Below are 19,972 nucleotides of genomic sequence, written 5' to 3' on the forward strand. Positions count from 1 at the left end.
ATATATATATATATATACATATACACACATACACACACACACACGCACACACACACACACATATAAAATACACTTAGCACAGTGTCAGACACATAGGAAGTCTCATTAAATGGGACTATTACTATTATTAATAAGAGCAATGCTTGCTCTCATTGTTGACCTCCTTTTCTGGTCCCAATCCAAAAACAATGAATAAAACCTAGAATTTTGCTCACCCTTACTCCTTCCTCAAACACAGATAAGTTTTAGAGTTGGTTTTGAAATCACGGAGCTGACTTTCTGGTTTATAAACAAGAAGAGTGAGGCCCAGAGAGTAGAACCAACTCATCTGAGATCATACTTGTCTCTTTCACCTGAAGCTCACCAAACCCATGGCACCATGCAGCCCAGAAAAACTCTCCAAGGAGGGGGCCTGAGAGTATTATTACAGTCTATCAGGCACTTCTCATTTCACAATGAGCCATGTAAATATACTAATAGATTTATGCAGAGAACCCTGAGCTTTCTACATCCTGTTCTGCCTGTTCCTTTGCTTTATGTTGGCCTCTACTCCTTGTAGTTGGATTCCCTGACTCCTACCTCCCCTTCTCTCCCACTTAACCTTTTTTTTATGATTTATATATTTATTTTGAGAGAGAGAGAGAGAGAGAGAGAGAGAGAGAGAGAGAGAGAGAGAGAGAGGGAGAGCAAGCAGAGGATGGGCAGAGAAAGAGGGAATAGAATCCCAAGCAGGCTATGCACCATTAGTTCAGAGCCTGATGCACGGCTTAAACTCACAAATTGTGAGATCATGACCTGAGCTGAAACCAAGAGTCCAGTGCTTAACCAACTGAGCCACCCAGGTGTCTCTCTCCCACTTAGCTTTGAGGCTGTGACACCCTCATGCTTTCCCAAGGTTATCTCCCAAATGAATCACAATCTACTGAAAATAATCATGTTGTGATGCCATAAATCATGCTAAGGGTAAGAACATTAATGAATGTTAACCACCATCATTGTCGTGACAACTATGACCCACGATTCACAACCAACAAGCTACCATATTGCCACCCATAACCCTACCACTGCCACCACCACCACAACACCCACTAATACCACCCACCTTAGCCCCCCCCAACCACCGCCTCCACCACCATCCTACTTCTTTTAATGAAAACACGTTATGATGGAGGAGCTACTAATAGTCAAGGAAGCCCCATGGAGAGATGGCGTGCCTCACCCTGTTGCATGGCTGCAGGCTGCTATTATCCACTTGACCACAGGAAATGCCTGTCTTGAACTCTTCCTCAGTGCTGCCTCTCTAAATCTGCCCAAGAGAAAATGATGGAGGTATTTTCATTGGCTTAAGAATCTTTAAATAGTAGAGTTTCCTTCCACTCCTCTTGTGAGCTCCCCCACATACTTCTTTTCTCTTGCTCCCTCCCCACTAGTATCTCTTGGACCACCTGCTGGGAGTTACCCTTTTTCACTTTATCTCTTGTGCTGACTGGAGCAGAGGGTAGAATGAGGGAAGATCAGCCAGCTAGAGAAGCCATGAGGAAACTTCTAAGCCTGTCGCTTCAGTGGTCTCAAGAGACCCTCAGAGATATTATGTGGACAACACTAGAAGACTCTGGAAGAGATGGCTCAATAAACAGGAAGCCAAATCCAACTCCAAATCTCAGGCCCTAAACATATCATGGGCTTCAAGTTGCTAGATGTTTGTGGCTATTTGGTATTTTGTGTGTCTAGAATTCATCTGTCTGAAAGAGATAAGGAGGTAGAATTTATTGGTGAAAAACAAATATTCTGAAAGTAGACATCAGAGCCCCAGCTCTTCTAAGACTCCAGATCTTGGACTCCACAAGAGAAGGTGGACAACTATCATAGAACTCAGGGCCTATATCTTTTTCTATTTCTACTTGTATAGTCACTGAGGAGACAAGACAGAGGAGAGGACCTCCTCTTTGGCCCTCTTTGGTTGTCTAAAGTGCAGCTTTTCCTGAGGCTTCTCTAAGACTGTGTTAGCATTCTCAGGGGCAGGAATGCTGGCCTGCATGCATTTGGGATATCTATAGAAGGATATAAAAGAAACTACAAAGAACATTGGTTGCCTGTGGGGAGGAGAGCGGGAGAATGTGATAGGAAGGTGATTTTTCTCATGTTTACACTTTTAAACTTTTAAAAAATTTGAACCATTGCCTATTTGAAGAATCTTCCTATGTCAAAAAAAGAAAAAAAAAAGAAGAAGAAGAAGAAGAAGAAGCAGCAGCAACTGCTGCCTTCTTACTCCTCCAAAAAGTGATTTCTTCATGAGAAATGAAGAGGTAAATTTTTTATTTGAAGATCATATGGTTTTTACCTGGAAACCATGAATATACTAAAAATTATTATAAAAGGTAATTTAGTATGCTAATCTTAAATTTAATTCAGTCCCAATAAAAATTTTAACAAGTTTTTTTTCTCTGAAACTGGAAAAACTAATTCTAAAGTTCAAAAGGAAGTTTCTAAAAGATATTAAATATAATCTAGAAAGGTCTAAAGATGTTTTTAGATTAAAACATCTAAGATGTGTTTTAATATCTAGTAGGCCTGGTCATGCTCCATTTCTAACTTCTTATGTAGTATAACCAGGCTTCCTAGATATTATAATATAGCATGACATCATTGCACTTGAGAAAGCACATCAAGCAAAATGTATGCATTAAGTATGGACTAAATGTGGCACTTTGAATCAGTGGGGAAGATAAGGATTCACTAGTAAATAGTTTGGGGACAGCTAACTTGCAAAATAAAGTTGGTTTTCTACCTTGCACCATATACCAAAATAAATTCCAGATAGATCAAAACTCTAGATGTAAAAAATTAAATCCTAAAAGTACTGAAAGGAAAGTTAAGACACTTTTAAGTCAGCCCAGGGAATGCCTTTTAAAATATAATGAAAACCCCAGAAGCCATAAAGAAAAAATAGATAAATTTTATTCCCTAAAATTTTGTAACTTGGAAAAACTCATAAACAAAGTAAGAGGCACCTGGGTTGCTCAGTGGGTTGAATGTCTGACTCTTGGTTTCACCTCAGGTCAGCATCTCACAGTTTATAAATTCGAGCCCCACAACGGGCTCTGTCCTGACAGTGCAGAGCTTGCTTGGAATTCTCTCTTGCTCGCTCCCTCCCTCCCTCACTTACTCTCTGTTTCTATCAAATAAACTTTAAAAATTTAATATAAATGAAGTTAGAATATATACAGTAAATTGGGAGAAATGTTGGAAACTTGTATCACAAAGTGTTACTTTCCTAAATGCAGAAGATATCTGCAAATCAATAAGTAAAGAACAACAAATCAATAGAAAAATGGGTGAAGGATATGATAGACAATTCACAGAAAAGGAAATTCAGATGACTCTTAAATATATAAAAATATGTCCAACCTTATTTATATAAATGCAAAGTAAAAATATCCTGGGGTATCACTTCTTTCATCTATCAAATTGGCAAAGACAAAATTGGCAACTTTCTGAGTTATTTATGGTGTGGGAAAGTGTTACTCTCTTATAATCCTAGTAAGAATGTAAATGGATTCAGCTTTCTAGAGGGAAATTAAGTGATATCTACCAAAACCTTAAATGTCTATAATTTTGAAGCAGCCATTTCACTTCTAGATATTCTAATGCAAATAATCAAACATGTAAAATGAAATTTATAGAAGTGTATCCATTGTAATGGTAGTTACAATAGCAAAATATCAGAAACTATATAAATGTCTGTAAATATGGTATTAGATAGATGATTTATGGGACATGCATTCAATAAACAACCATGCAAACATGGAAAAGAATGATGTAGCTCTACATAAACTAATATGGAACCATCTCCAGGCTATACCATTAAATGGAAAAAGAATGCTACTTTTGTATGAAGGGTGTGTGGGGAGAATATATATGAATTTGTGTTTATGTAGAATATTTCTGGAAAGTTATTGCTTCTGTGTTGGGAAATTCAGTACGTGAGTGTAAGGCTTTCTTTCTATATATCCTTTAGTGTGAGAAATAAGCCCACTGACCTAATCAAAGGAGGGACACTGAGACTCGGAGCACAGTGAAGCAAGACTTTAAGCAATGTTCTTGCAAGAGTGGTGTCTGATGGACAGGCAGACTGATGGTATAGCATGCAATTTATCTCCTACCATGCAAGTCCCTCCCTGATTCCTCATTGGTCGAGTACAACAGAGGTTACAACCTTACCAGGAAGTCGCCTATGCCCATATAAGGAAAAAAGTAGTCTGACTGGAACAAATGTACATTACTTGAGGTGATGTAGAGACTTCAGTTATTTGGCGCATGCTCATTGCAAAGCCTGCGAAAAATAAGCCCATGAAAAATAAGCCTGCAAAATGGAGAAGGGAAGGAGAACCAAGAAGTCAAGTATCTAAGGGTTTGGGACTCCATTTTGTATGTGTGTGTAGGGAAGTGGGGGGGAGGGTTATACATATTTCTGATAGGTGGTAAACCTATGGTTAACTAGACAGCACAGCTTTTATTTGGTATTACTGAAAGTGAATCAACTTACTTCTCACATTTAATATCTTTATGCCATGAAAATGTATTGTTATAATTATTTGAAAAATAACAAAAAATAACAATAAAGAAAAGGCTGACTGGAAGACTGTTTTCACCGTGAGCCCCTTGCCTGTGGGAGAGAAATGAGGGAGTCATGGGCTGGTATCCCTTTTGGAATTTGTTCCACTTTTGGAACTAATAAAGATAATCTCTCCTGATACAATTCCCAGGGAGCTCCACAAATACCCACTTTCTGGAAATATTTCAGTTGGGGCATTTTAGGGGATCCTGTGACATATTGCTATGTTTTGGTTGAGCTGGGGAAAGGAGAATGGGAGATGCGAGGAAGATGGAGGCATAAGTGACCAGAAGGTTCAGTCCTGCTTCCCACTACATCCACACCTTTCAGCTTCCCAGCCTCTGGCAGAAAAACAAAGTGGCTAGTGTATACCCAAGAAGGATTCATTTATTCATTCATGACACAAATATTTATTGAACATTACTGTTCATCAGGAACTGTAAAAGACACTGGTAATATAGTAATATAAATTAGATAGATGTGTCCTTATCATCAAGGACTTTATATTCCGGCAGGAGGAAACAATATTAAGTGCTTATACTGTTAATTATTTGCTTATGATACCTGTTATAATAGAAAAGTTCCAAGTTCTAGGGCCTTGGTGTGGAGGTCCGGGGAGGTTTCCCTGAGAAAGTAAAATTTAAGCTGAGAAACAGGAAAGATAGTTACGCATTGGGGCCAGGGATGGGGTGGGATGGGAGGGGCGAGAACAGCATATGCAAAAGCCCCAAGGCAGGGAACAAAGGAAGGTCAAGGGACTGGATGGAACAAAGCCTGTGATGAGGAGAGGTAAGGCAAGGGCTATATCTTGCAGAATTAAGGATTTTGAGTTTTATCCTCAGAGTTCTGGGAAACTAACGGATGGGACTGTAAGCAATAGAGTAACAATTACATTAACAATCACATTTATTTTTTTAAAATTTTTGTTAACATTTATTTACTTTTGAGAGACAGAGACATATCATGAGCAGGGGAGGGGCAGAGAGAAAAGGAGCCACAGAACTGGAAGCAGGCTCCAGGCTCTGAGCTGTCAGCACAGAGCCTGGCACAGGGCTTGAACCCAGGAACTGTGAGCTCATGAGCTGAGCTGAAGTCGATGCTCGACCGACTGAGCCACCCAGGCCCCCCACAATCACATTTCTTAAAATATCTGGGGCTCCTAGACGGCTCAGTCAGCTAAGCTTCCTGACTTCTGCTCAAGTCATTATCTCGCAGTTTGCAAGTTCGACCTCAGTGTTGCAGCTCGAAGCCTAGAGCCTGCTTCAGATTCTGTCTCCCTCTCTCTCTGCCCCTCTCCTGCTTGCACTCTCTCTCTCTCTCTCTCTCTCTCTCAAATAAATTAAAATATTTTTTAAATTTATTTAAAAAATAAAAGCCACACTGGCTGAGGGGGCCAAAGTGAAAAAGAGAGGACCAGCAAGAGTCTGCCATAATGATTCAAGTGAGAGATGAAAGTGGTCTGGTCAGGGGAGTGATGGCGAACATAGAGGTGGGCTGATTTGATAGAAATGCAGGACATTAAACTGGCAAGACACACTAATGGTTGGGATACGGAGGGCAAGGAAGAAAAGATATTCAACAGGACTCCCAGTTTCAGGTAAATTAATTATGCTGGTACATTGCTTTACAAAGCATTTTTACATACATTATCTCATATGATCTGAACTTCAATTATGTAAACTAAGTAAGGAATCATTATTCCTATTTTATTGGTGAGAAAACAGGTCCAGGGAGTTAACATGTTTATTTTAATGAATGAATTAATGAGTAAATCAATTAACATACTACCTTCTTCCAGAAAGAATTTAAGATGACTAACAGTGAGACATGAAATTTCAGAAGAGCATATGTTGGGGTGCCTTTCTGGCTCAGTCAGTAGCACATGTGACTCTTGATCTTGGAGTCGTGAGTTCCAGCCCCATTTTGGGCGTGAAACTTACTTTAAAAAAAAAATAGGGGCACCTGGGTGGCTCAGTTGGTTAAGCATCTGACTTTGGCTCAGGTCATGATCTCGCAGTTTGCGAGTTTGGGCCCAGCGTCAGGCTCTGTGCTGACAGCTCAGAGCCTGAAGCCTCCTTCGGATTCTGTGTCTCCCTCTCTCTCTGACCCTCCCATACTCATGCTCTGTCTCTCTCTGTCTCTCAATAATAAATAAGAAAATGTTTTTATTTTTAAGGTTTTTTAAGGAAAAAAAAACAAAAAAAATCTAGGGGTGCCTGGCCAGCTCAACTGGTAGAGAATCTGACTCTCAGTCTCAGGGCTATGAGTTCAAGCCCCCATTTTGGGCATGTAGCCTACTTAAAAAAAAGAGCATATATTGGGGTGCCTGGGTGGCTCAGTCAGTTAAGCCTCTGATTTAAAACATTTTTTTTAAAAAGTTTTTATTTATTTACTTTGAGAGACAGAAGAGTACAAGCTGGGGAGAGGCAGAGAGAGAAAGAATCCCAAGCAGGCTCTGTGGTGACAACATGGAGCCTGCTTAGGATTCTCTTTCTCTCCGTCTCTCTCTGTCTCTCCCCTGCTCACCCTCGCTCGTTCTCTGTCTGTCTCTCTCTCTCTCTCTGTCTCTCTCTCTCTCTCCCTCTCTCAAAATAAATAAACTTTAAAAGAAGAGCATATATTAAAGTGATACAAAAGATGAAAGATGAATAGAGGAGATAAAAATGAGGCTAAAAATGCACATGATAACTTACCTGTAAACATGGTGTCCACACACTAGAAGTTTATCTCTAAGCCTCTCAGGATCTGATGCTTTCCCAAGGTCTCACAGTTTGTGGTAAAGACTGGACTCAAATGTAGGTCAGGTCCAACTCAGGTCTTATACATACATTTGACTTCATTATTAGCTTATCATCCAAACTACCTCTAGGAAGTTCTCTCTATTTAGTCTTCTTTTAAAACCTCTCAAGGATTTCTACTTCTAGATAGAGCAAACTAGTTTAATCGTATTGCCCCTGTTGAAAAAAACCAGAAAAGCTGAATAAAATATTTCACATATCTGCCTGAAGGCATCAAGGCATCAAGGATTTGAGGGATCAAGGTCTCAGGGAGAAGAGAAGCACGGAGAGGTAAGCCTGACAGCATGTCACTTTTCCCTTTAGGACATTTGCTGATTCCCAACTGGCAGATGATAGTCTGAGAATCTGAGCAGATCTTCTGGCAATCTCACAGGGCTGGAGGATATAAATTGGAGTTCCAGGGCCACCAGGGATGAAGGGCCCCAATAAACACCCCCAGGTTTTCAATCAGGACTCCTGAAGGACTATACCCAGGAATAAAGGTAATAGGAAATAGACCAACACTGACAAAGACTAAAACCCAGTTTTGCTTGTTTGTTTTTAGGCACTCAATTAATGGAGATTTTTATTCCTGCTGACATTGTTATGGATGCTATTATTATTATTTCTAATAAAGTTGTAAATGTTGAAACAGCATAGGATGGTTAAAATTTTTTTATTGTGATAGAAAACACATACCATAAAATTTATCATCTTAACCATTTTTAAGTGTACAATTCAGTAGTGTTAACTGTGTTTACATTGTTATGAAAGAGATCCCCAAAACCTTTTCATCTTGCAGAATTGAAACTTGAACTGCCCTCTACTCCCTCACCTCAGGCTCTGGTAAGTATCATTCTACTTTCTATGTCATTAATTTGACTAATTTAGATACTTCATGTAAGTGGAATCATACAGTATTTATCCCTTTATGACTGGCTTACTTCACTTAACATAATGTCCTCAAGGTTCATTCGTGTTGTAGCATGTGACAGGATTCCCTGCCCTAAGGCTGAATAATATTCCATTGTGTGTATATACCAAATTTTGATTATCCATTCATACTATGATGGACATCTGGATTGCTTCTTCCTCCTGGCTATTGTGAATAGTGCTGTAGACATGGGTGTGCAAATATCTTTTTGAGACCTTCCTTTCAATTCTTTTGAATATATACCCAAAGTGTGATTGCTGGGTCATACAGTAGTTTTATTTAAAACTTTTTGAGGAGCTGCCATACTGTTTTCCGAAGTGGTGGCACCATTTTACAACTCTACCAACAATGCTCAAGAGTTTTAACTTCTCAATTCCCATAATACTTGTTATTTTCTGTTTGTTGTTGTTGTTGTTGTTGTTGTTATTTTTTAATAGCCATCGTAATGGGTGTAAGATATCTCAATGTAGAGTTTGTTTGGGTTTTTTTTTTTTTTTGCAGTAAAGTTGACACACAATGTTACATTAGTTTCAGGTGTACAACATAGGAATTGGACAAATCTTTACACGACGCTCTGCTCACCACAAGTGTAGTTACCCATCTGTCATCATACAACACTATTACATTACCATTGACCGTATTCCCTATGCTGTGCCTCTAATTCCCATGACTTTATTCATTCCATAACTGGAAGCCTATACCTCCCACTTCTCTTCACCCTTTTTGCCCACTTCTCCACTCCCCTCCCCTCTGGCAATCATCAATCTGTTCTCTATGGGTCTGTTTCTTTTGTCTGTTTATTCTTAGATTCCACATATAAGTGAAATCATATAGAATTTGTATTTATTTATCGGACTTATTTCACTTGGCGTAATACCTTCTAGGTCCATCCATGTATCCCAAGTGGCAAGATCTCATTGTTGTTTATGGCTGAGTAATCTCTTTCTCTCTCTCTCTCTTTCTCTCTCTCTCTCTCTCCCTCTGCATGTGTGTGTGTGTGTGTGTGTGTGTGAGAGAGAGAGAGAGACAGAGACAGAGACAGAGACAGATACAGAGAGACACACAGAGAGATCTTCTTTATCCATTAATTTATGGATAGATACTTGGGTTGATTCCATATCCTGGCTACTGTAAATAATGCTGCAATAAACACAGAGGTTCAGGGGTGCCTGGGTGGCTCAGTTTTAAGCATCTGACTGGCCTAGGTCATGATCCCATGGTTCATGGGTTTGAGCCCTGCATCAGGCTCTGTGCTGACAGCTCAGAGCCTGAAGCTTGCCTCAGATTCTGTGTCTCCCTTTCTCTCTACCCCTCCCCCACTCATTTTCTCTTTCTCTCTCTCTCAAAAATAAATAAAACATTTAAAATCAAACAAATAAACATAGGGATCCATATATCTTTTTGAACTAGTGTTTTCATTTTCTTTGGTTAAATAACCAGCAGTGGAATTACTGGATTGTGTGATATTTCTACTTTTGATATCTCAGTGTAGTTTTGATTTACATTTTTCTCATGATTAGTGATATTGAGTATCTTTTTATATGTTTTTTGGCCATTTGTATATCCTTTTTGGAGAGATATCTATTCAAATCCTTTGCCTTGTTTGCATTGTTACTGCTCTATCCCTTGGGCCTAGAATATTCAATACATAGGTATTCAATAAATGTTAAATGAATAGTTGAAAGACAACCTTGACATTCAAGGAAGGCCTTAGCTCAAAGAATGCTCTGATGGAAATTGCAAGTCCCTATGACAGACCAGGACGGAGAACTATTTGTCCTTTAAGTGCTTCTAAAATCACATGAAGTCTGCTTAGCTCTGCAAAATAGAATCAACTTTAAGCACTAACATTTCAGGCGAAGACAATGGTCCAAGACTTAAAGGATATAGATGCCTGCAGGTGATAACAGTCCAAACTCCTTAGACTGTCTGCCTTAAGCTCTTCATCCCTTGGCTCTAGACTCATATTTTCCTGCTACTTGCCTCCTCCTATTCTGATCTCTAGCATTCTGAATGACTTGCAGGTCCTGACTGCTTTACTCCACTCCAATCCCTTTGACACCTTGCCTTTTAGATTTTAGCTCAAAGGCCACTCCCCTCCAGGAAGCTGTCCTTGATTCACAATTCCAAGATTGGACAAGTTGCCCCTCCTTGTGTTCCCACAACACCTTGCACTCACTCCAATGGTGGTTATCAGCACTCTCTGTTAGAACCTCTTGTTCATTTCTCGTTTTCCACCTGCTTAGATTTGAGCTCCTTGAGGGCAGACCTTCTTGTGTCCTCAGTGCCTAGCTCAGGGCCTGGTTTCTATAAAAACTCTGTGAATATTTGTTGAGTGAAAGAGTTAATGAGTGTACTGTTAAAATCAAGATTCATGAAAGAGTCTGAGGGTGTGGTGGTTGAAAAGTACTTAAGAGGTTACTGTCTCTGTAAGATGTTCCCATCCACATTGTTTTCCTGAAACCATTTTTTCATGATTGTTAGGCAACAACTAAGGAATGAAATAATTATATGTTGCTTCCAGGTCCCTGCTTTTAGGGTTCTCCTGTTCTCAGCCTACTCTTTAATAGGACCTTCAATCTACTATGCAATCCTCACCACACCCTCTTCTCTCCCTCTGATCAATTATACTTGCCCTTTTGTTTATATATAATAGAAGTATTTATTTAATGTGTATGTATTTAATATATGCCCAACTGTCTTTGTCATGTAGCAGTGCCTGGAGGGCAGATACATCATGCCTTTCTCCATCCCAAATTTGGCATGGTGCCATGAGAAAGCAGGTGCTTCTGAGAGGAGATAATGATTGGAGTGGCTTTGTGTTCAGAAGGAGGATATACACAAGCTATTGCCAATAAAAGGGTCTGAAAGTACTTCATTGCCTACCAAAAATCTATTTCACTGCATTGTCAGCTGGCATTGTCTCTGGAACCACAATCATTCCAGGTCCATCCAGCACCACAATGCAGTGGCAGACTTTGGGCCAAGAGGCTGGAACTGTTAGGATTGAGGGAGATCTTGGATGTGATATGGAAAGGGATTCAAAGGAAGGCCAAGTGAGAAATCTCACTTTTTCCCCAAGACACAAAGATGTAGTATGTAGAAACATTTACAGGAGTTTTGTTTTTCCTAACTAGATCATGACTGACACACTGTCTTTAAGTACCTTACTTACCTGTTGACATGCTTATTGTCTGTATCCCCACAACCACCTGTAGAATGCAAGCTCCATGGGGGCAGAGCCTTTGCTTTGTTTACTTTCTTCTCCCCTGTACTCAGTATGTACCTGGCACATACTAGGCACTCAGTAATTCACCCCTTAATGGGCTCAGGCACTGAAATGATAGGACACTCCCAGAATCCAGGGAATAGGTAGGGAAAGTGATAACTGCATGGGTGCAAAGGAAATGAGAACAAGGACTGAAATTTATTGGGACTAGGGCATTAGCCACTGCAGAGACAAAATGACAGTGAGCTGCTCAGTCTGTGGGGGCAGTAAGTCATGGCCAAGTCCAACCACTGCCCTCAGACCTCTGAGTGTTATCTCACACTTCTGGATTGGACACCATAGATTCCCTGGGCTCTGATCAGACTCCTTGGGAGCTTGCAAATGGTCCAGGGGACTATCCATTGCGGACATCTTCTCTGTTGCTCACTTCAGAACCTCTGCAAAGCCTCTGTTGTGATGGGGAGTGGCACAGCTTGCATTTGAGCTTGCTCCTTCTGAAGCTTAAAATCTGTGCATCCAACTCACTCTTCCAAATTTATAACCTCAAGTCTACATAGACATTCCTGTAACCCTTGATGTCCTTAAATTTGTTGCTCCTCAGATTAGCTTGGATCTGCCTTTGGCCACTCTTGAAGGGGACAGTCTCCAGAGTGATGCTGGCCCTGTGTTGAGGTTTAAGGACTCCAATGCTGTAGCAGAGAAAAGAGAATGTTATAAAACCATATGCAATATGATAATTCCAAAGCTCTTTTCCACTCAACAACCAGGGCTTTCCTTTCCTGGTGTGCTCAGAGACTGGCTTGGAGCCTGTCACCAGAAAGAAGGATAATGATAACCCCAGGACAAGATGGGAGTGAAGGCTGAATACTCCCAGCACTCACAGGACTCTCTGCTGTTTCTTGAAGAGGCCACTTCCTTCCACAGTCAGCACACAGTCTGCAACATGCTCTGAGAGGGGGTTTGAAAACAGCACCTGTATGGATAGTGGTTGGTTCACAATGGCAGCTCCTAAAACCTAAACAGATAAATCCAAAGGAGAGGAAGGGAGCAGAAAATTAATCTCATTCCCCAATTCACCAAACCCTTGATTGGACACTTCAACAGGAAGATGACTTGTATCTTCAGTGTCTGTTAATGCCTCCTTATTATTGAGTTGCAAGAAATTTTTCCTTTTAGAGTTCCACTAACTTGAAGTAAGAACAGGACTTTAAAATCATTCTAACTCGTTCCCTTCTTTTTAATAATCCTGAATTTATTATGACTAAAACATCATCATACTGGGGAGTTTCTATGCTGACAGCATTTTATAAGTCACTTTTTCTGTTATGAATTCAAGAATGTTAGCTGTGCAATTGTGTAAGCAATTGCTTCTTAGATGTATTTCCTGAAGAGCTAGACTTCTGTGACCCAGGTTTCTTCCAACTATGGGTTAAAACCAACTTGATGGGTTGTCACTAATGTTTTTAAAAAATGAAATAGGAGAAGATATCAGTGTATATGACACTAAGTATTATTATGTAAAACTTTGCTTCATTTATACATCCATAGACGTTTGTACAAAATATTTTACATCTCTCAACCCAGCAAGAACAAAAAAAACAAAAAGATGAGGTGATTGTAGCTAGGAAAATATGAAAAAGTCTGATAAATTTCTAGTGATGTTTCCTCTGCTCCAAAGATTTCATCCAAGTGTAAAATAATCAGTCCCAAAGGATTCCCATGCATAATTTGAGTGGATAGAATCTTCTTTGGCACTTTATTATTGCAATTTCATTCCATCCCTTTTCTTCTTAACATAGCTGGCTCTCTTCTTTTCATACCAGTGTGTGAGTGAAGAGCAATGAGACATTCAAGGCTGTAGAAAGATTGAAGCAAACCTGGAGGCACTTTTGGAAACCCTCCCTAAAGCAGACTCCCATGGCTGGGCTTGCCAGGCATACCCCACCATGGGACCCCACAGGCTCACTTGGCAGGGTCTAGGAGGCTGGTTGGCCTTGAGGAGAGCACACTGGAAGAGATCTATGAAGTCTTCCCACTCAGAGGACCACAGAATACCACAGCAGGTGGTGTCCTCAAAGGCCAGCTAGTCTAATCCTCTCATTTGAAAGTTCAAGAAGCAGAGGCCCAGGGTCTTATCTAAGAATGTGCAGCCAGGAAATGGCAAATCAAACCTAAGCTGATCTCAGTCAGCGCTTTTCTCCCTATTCAAGTTTCTTCCGTCTGAGCTCATAGTTCCTCATGGTGACCCTCGGGAAGGCCAACAGTAGAAGGTGGCACAAGGAAGGGATCTCTTCTTGTCCCTTCCATGGAACCTGCTCAAGGGCCACCCACAAGGCCTTTAATGGTGCAAGAGGATGGACATTGTGTCTGATGTTTTCAGATGAATCTCATGTTCTGATAGGGAGGTATTTGGGGACACCAGAAGAATCAGGGGCAAGGAGGGGCTGATCTTCTCAACAGACTCTCAGGGGTCTCCCACCCCAGCCAGATCTCCAGGGGCCCCCAGGCCACTTACATTAATCATGATGCCTGGATAAGCTAAGGTGATGATTTTGTCTACCAGGATCTTTTCTGGACTACTCTTCTCTTCACCCAGGGCACTGATGCGGATCAGCTTGTCTGTTGACAGGTACTGGCTATACTGGGAATAGGGAATTTTGCAGGAATGGGTCTTCGCTAAGGAAAAAAACAAAAAGATGAGGTGATTGTAGCTGGGAAAATCAGCTAGGCCTGGGTTGGATCTGGGGGACCTTTCTTTGGGGGCTGTGAGGGCAAACATGTACTAAGCCCCAGTGAAGCAGGTACTAGGTTTTCAGGTGGAGATGCTGAGGCTAAGAAAGGCAAAATAGTTTCCCCAAGGTCATTTTACTGGTAAATGGATAAGCTGAGGTTCTAACCAAGGTCTGGAGGCCTCCAAAGCTCAGGCTTACCCTATTAAACCAGGTTCCTTTCCTTGAAGCAGTAAAGGGAGGGAATCAGGTGGAAGAGAAAAGAAAGAAGAAAAAGAAGGAGAGGAGAAGGGAGAAAGGGAAAGGTAGGGGTGGGGGAGAGAGGGAGAGAGAGGAAAGGAGGGAAGGAGGGGAGAAGGAATCTGTGCCGCAGGGGACATTAGAAAGACTGGTGTCACAAGGGTCTGTACCCAGAATCCTTGTTGGCTGGCTTGTCCCCACTGACATTTCCATAACTAACTCTGTGTACACAGACCATCCCTGTGCCCATACCCAGAGCCCGTACCTTCTTCAGGAGAGAGTGTGATGAAGGCTGTGTCTTGCCAGAAAGGGGGCAGGGGGCTGCCATCATGCAACAGGGACTGGGCACTCAGGTTCACTTTGAGGTACTTGAACTGGAGTGACATGTTGAGGGCCAGCAGGACAAACCTTATGTCCTGGCCCATATTGGGCGGGTCGAGCAGCTGGAATTTCAAGGAGACCTGGACGACATCACTGGGCCTAAGGGAAGGCATATGAAGACTCCAAGGGCCGTCCCCATTTGGTGGCACGGGTGTGGAACGTTGTAAGTCTGCTTTGTGGGGGCCTTCAGACCTTCCAGCCTTTAGCTTCTGAAGAGCCTTCGTGAACACCAGCCTCTCCTGGGGGGAACCTTGAAGGACAGAGAAAGCCCCAGCTGTGGACCAGTCTGATCCAGGGAGATAAGCTTTGGCTGAACACTGCAGGGGTGTTAAAACCCTCATTTCCAATAGCAAACATCCCCTCCCTTTTGTCAAGTGCTTTCTAAGTGTCAGCTTACTGAGCATTTCACACTATTCATCCTCACATCAACCATGAGAGGGATGTGTTATTATTATTTATTTATTGTTATTATTTTTTAGCTGTGCCCATGTGAAAGTAGTATCCCTAGTAGAGATAAGATGGCCCTTTGAACCTTCTCTTCAGTTCCATGAAAGACCTGAAAGAGTTTTTTCTTAACTTAATAGCACTGTTTTATTTATTTGCTTGTTTACTTACTTATATTTTGACCCCTTTTACCCATTTCTCTCATCCTGTCCCCCTGGCTCTGGTAACCACCAATCTGTATTCTGTATCTAGGAACTTGGTTTCTTTTCTGTGTGTGTGGTGTGTGTGTGTGTGTGTGTGTGTGTGTGTGTGTGTGTGTTTGTAGACTCCACATGTAAGAGAGGAAATCAATACAGTATTTGTCTTTGACTTATTTCACTAAGTACAATCTTCTCAAGTTCCATCCATATTATAGCAAATGGCAAGATATAATTATTTTTTGTAATTGAATAATATTCCATTGTATACATATACCACATTTTGTTTAATTTAGCCATTCATCCATCAGTGGACACTTGTGCTGTTTCCATAGCTTGACTATTGTAAATAATACTACAGTGAACATGGAGGTGCATATATTTCTTCAAGTTGGTGTTTTAATTTTCTTCAAACACCCAATAGTGTGATTGCTGGGTCATATGGTAGTTCTATTTTTAGTTTTTTGAGAAACCTCCATACTGTTTCCCACAGTGGCTGCACCAGTTCACATTCCCACAACAGTGCATGAGGGTTCCTTTCTCCGCATCCTCACCACTACCACCACCACCACCACCAGCAGCATAATCCAAATACAGATTAGTAAAATGGGGCTCAGAGAGGTCACGTCACCTGTCCCAGTTACACAACTGGCAAATGGCAGAGTCCAGGTGGAAACCAAATCTGCCTAACACAAAAATGTGTGCTAATGACCCCTAGACTCTATCCTGCCTTCTCCACGGCAAAGGCAAAGACCCTTTAAGCCTCTTAAAGATAGCAGTATGGTGTGATTTCCTATTCTAGACCCAAGTGATTGGTTAGGTATAGACTAATTCTTAGAAATGAGAAACTGAGAAGCCACAGAAAGAAAGAAAAAAAAAGAGAAAGAAAGAGAGTAAGAGAAAGGAAAAGAAAAGAAAAAAAAAGAAAGGAAAGGAAAGGAAAAAAGGAAAAGAAGAAAAATATTCAGACAAGCTGAGTTCCCAGAGAGGTGTGGCTTTAGTACTAGGGAGGCACTGTAGCCAAGATATGCAGGAATACCCACCCATGCTTCCCTAATCATCCCACCACTGCCTTCACTAAGCATTCACTGTCCCCAGTGACTATCTCCATTCCTTCAGTGCATCCCCACAATCTCCCCAGGCAGAGGCCACTTTTTTTTTTAATCTCCTTGCCCTGGGGGTCATTCTAAGCCTGGTTCCAGGAAGAAAAGGATCTCAAGTCATCTGCTTTAGCAAGAGTGGGCCCAGGGAGATGTGAATCAGATTTAGCTCACCTGTGGTTTGCTCTACCATGTCAGGCAAAGTGGGAAGAGACCGAATACTGCCTGACTGATCAGCACCCTCAGGTCCACACAAATATAGCTCCAAATCCCCAAGCTCACAGTGGAACCCCATGGGCCTCTAGCAAATGCTGTCAGTGCCAACCTTTATTCCCTTGGCACTTGCTAGTTCAATGTCCACGTGCCCTACTTTCAAATTCTAGCAACTTCCACTTTTTGTCTGAGGCTTTGTTTGCCACCAGAGCTGCCTTAGCCAGTGCATGGAACAGGCCAAAAGTGCCCAGGACTTTACACTGCAAGGAGTAGCCCTAAACCCCTGACTGACAGGAATTGGTGGGTAGATAACCTAGCCCCTTGCCTCTTGGATGGGATAAGTCTGTGGTGGTGTTCTACACTTTAGCCTGAATCCCTGATAGTGTTTCCAGACTTAGCAAATAAAAATACAGAGCCATTTAAATTGAGGGTCAGATTAACAAGAACTTGGGACATGGTTATACTATGGCATTATTCGTCCTGTATTTTCCCTGGCAACCCCACTCCCAGAGCTCCCAAGCAGCAGCTGAGCTCCAGCTTCCTATGCTGCTAATCGGCTTGGTGAGGCGCCTTGTGTGGCTTCCTTCCTTCCCTTGTCTCACTTGCTCACTCTCCTTCCTTCCAGGAGTTCCTGGATGGCCTTACAAATAAACCACTTGTTCTTGAATTGTTGCCTCAGGATCTGTTCTGGCACTCCAACCAAGATAGCCCCAGAGTGGATGGAGGGGAAAGGAGTGATGAACAGCATGCTGAGTTGTGTTCATTGCTTGCCTCTCATTGTGTAACCCCTTCCTAGGCTGGAGCTTCTAGAGAGGAGTTTCTCTGTGGGTCCCAAAGGCCAACAGAGACAAACCACAGGTAGCTACTGGCCAGCACTCCTAGCACCTAGCTCAGCTACCTGCCACTTCACCACTTTCCTGATTCACTCTTGCTTAGCTCTTGCTCCTCACTTAGCTTCTGGCCCTCATGGGCTGTGTATTATTGCTTGGCCCCTCTGAAGGTTGAACCTAGTGATTGATCTTTCTCAAATTCAGGGAATTAGTTCAAAACTTAGTTGTTTGCCCCTGCTGACTAGGGTAAGAAGCCCCCACTAGGTCTCCCACCTCTCAGAACCATCCTCTGCAGGGGGTGGGGGTGGGAGTAAACACGTGGCCTTATATTAGCCTTGGTGCTGGTTGGTGGTCTGGACTGTCCTCCACACACTCACTAAAACAAAGTTAATTAAGCAATGTTATATGAAATTCATTTAATTAACTAATACAATAGGGTTTACTAGATCCCCTGCCATCTTTAGAAAGAGGCTAATTTTCCAGGAAGGCAGCCATGAGGGATTCACATCCCACACTGGTGGGATGCTGTCAATGGCCCTATAATCCACATGACCATCTTGTGGAGGATGTTCACTAGCCTGTGGGATGCAGGGTGGTGGTGAGCATAAGAAAGTAAGGCAATGGGAACATCTCAACTGGGACCTGAAGGCTGAAGGGCTAAGGAAACAGGGGACCTGGGTTCTGTCCCTCAGATGACTTCTGGTTCCCAAGATGGCTGCCCCCAGCTGGCTGGGTGGTTCTGTGTGGCGGAGGGAAGGAGCCCACAGGACTTAGACTCTGGCAGGATCTGGCCCAGTCATACCTTCTATGTATTTGTAGTTCTCTGTGATGTCATCTCGCTCATCGCTTTGAATGCTCTTGGTGCTGATAAAATTGCCGACAGTATTCGTGTCCCGGTGAATTTTCTGCTCCTTCCCTCCATAGACAAGCCAGGACATGCAGTCAGCATTGACCATGGAAAAGGCAAAGGCTGTGTCATAGTTCAGATCCACCTCTCCCTCTTTGATGGCTCTGACAGAGGCAGGGCCACAGCAGTAGAGGCCTGAAGGAGAACAGAAGAGCCACAATGGGTTGTTGCAGGGTCAGGCAGGGCCAAGGGCGGCTTCTGTGGGAGTGGGTTCTGCCTTTCTCCTGGACAGCCTCACCATTGCTCGTCTCCTGAGGGGTGGCATCCAGCACCTGCCAGCCTCCATATCCAGGAGGGAGATCCTTTCGGGCCATCCAGCACTCATTCCACACATGAAAATTCCTGAAGGAAAAACCAGAGGAGTCAGTGTCAAATGAAGCCAAGAGTGAGCTTGTAGTGGTTGTGTTCTTTCCAGACCAAGGCAGGGGACCATGGGTAGATGGATGGACTACTAAATAGAAAGACAGATGTAATGCACTCTAAGCCTTCAAACCTCTATGGGTGAGTAGTGGCAGCTTTTCCTCCTGTGAGCCTTGACTTGCTAGAAAAGAGCTTTCTTCTGTGAATAGAGAGTGAAGGCTTCTGTAACTAACTGAAATCAAAGATCCCTCATGCCCTCTCTCCCAAAGGTCCTCCATGGCCCTTTTCTGTGCGTGCTGCTGACTCACAGGGGCAGAGATGGTATGTCTGGAGGTGGGGCTTCCGACCCTCCTGCAGTCAGAGCTACAGGCTGAGTATTAAGTGAAGGAGATGACAAAGAGGGGAATCTCACCCAGGACAGAAAGCTGTGGTAATGTGATGATTCTAAACTCAGAATCGTTTTTGTGTTCAACTGTGTCTCAGCCTTTGAGGTGAGGATAACTGGGACTGGTAAAAGGGAGGGGAGTCTGGGAGGGTAGCAGGATTGTGGACACAGTCCTGCCCCACTATCTGCTGGTGGAGTTTGCCCTGGAAAGAGACAGAGAGGTGGTCTCTCACCAGACAGTGTCCTTCTTCTTATTCTTCAAGATCCTGCCCGTGCTGTCATAATACTCATCTATGATCAGGTTTCCATCTGTGTCGTGGCCAGAGTCAAAGTTGGTGATTACACGGGTGGGGATCCCCAGGCACCTCATTACTGCAGAAAGAGCAAGAAAAAAATCTCCTGTGGGCTGTGGATTCAAGAATTCTATCGGTTCCTGGATGTAGGGCTCTGAGCCCAGGGAAACAATTCTTTGGCACCGGCAGGACCTGTCTGGGGAGCTGTCTGGGGCACTGGGTTGGTGAAGTTGCCAACCCCTTCCTGAACTCCTCTCTGGAGTTCATGGAAGAGACTCTGTACAGAGACTGGGCTTCTTGGTTGCTCAGAGAAGCACTGCCAGGGCCAACAGAAACTC

The 19,972-nt window shown here is 42.6% G+C and overlaps 2 protein-coding genes across 5 annotated transcripts in view; one reads left to right on the forward strand and one right to left on the reverse strand.

Moving 5' to 3' along the window:
* Window positions 1–19,972, forward strand: part of CCNDBP1 (cyclin D1 binding protein 1) — a 109,855-nt gene that overhangs the window by 29,769 nt on the left and 60,114 nt on the right. For all 4 annotated transcript variants that reach the window (XR_003913638.1, XR_003913639.1, XR_003913637.1 and 1 more), the window contains 2 exons: window positions 7,717–7,895; window positions 8,195–8,238. The gene's annotated coding sequence lies outside the window, so the exon portion shown is untranslated. The remainder of the gene's footprint in view (window positions 1–7,716; window positions 7,896–8,194; window positions 8,239–19,972) is intronic.
* The window catches only part of TGM5 (transglutaminase 5), a 35,894-nt gene continuing 27,656 nt past the window's right edge, over window positions 11,735–19,972 (reverse strand). Inside the window, exons 7-13 of the mRNA XM_029952236.1 lie at window positions 19,575–19,713; window positions 18,835–18,938; window positions 18,492–18,731; window positions 14,790–15,155; window positions 14,071–14,231; window positions 12,437–12,570; window positions 11,735–12,244 (exon numbers count right to left, since the gene is read on the reverse strand). Of these exons, the coding sequence (XP_029808096.1) occupies window positions 12,091–12,244; window positions 12,437–12,570; window positions 14,071–14,231; window positions 14,790–15,155; window positions 18,492–18,731; window positions 18,835–18,938; window positions 19,575–19,713 (1,298 nt within the window). The 3' untranslated portion in view covers window positions 11,735–12,090. The remainder of the gene's footprint in view (window positions 12,245–12,436; window positions 12,571–14,070; window positions 14,232–14,789; window positions 15,156–18,491; window positions 18,732–18,834; window positions 18,939–19,574; window positions 19,714–19,972) is intronic.

Source organism: Suricata suricatta, chromosome 9, assembly GCF_006229205.1.
Source record: "Suricata suricatta isolate VVHF042 chromosome 9, meerkat_22Aug2017_6uvM2_HiC, whole genome shotgun sequence".
NCBI classification, from domain to species: Eukaryota; Metazoa; Chordata; class Mammalia; order Carnivora; family Herpestidae; genus Suricata; species Suricata suricatta.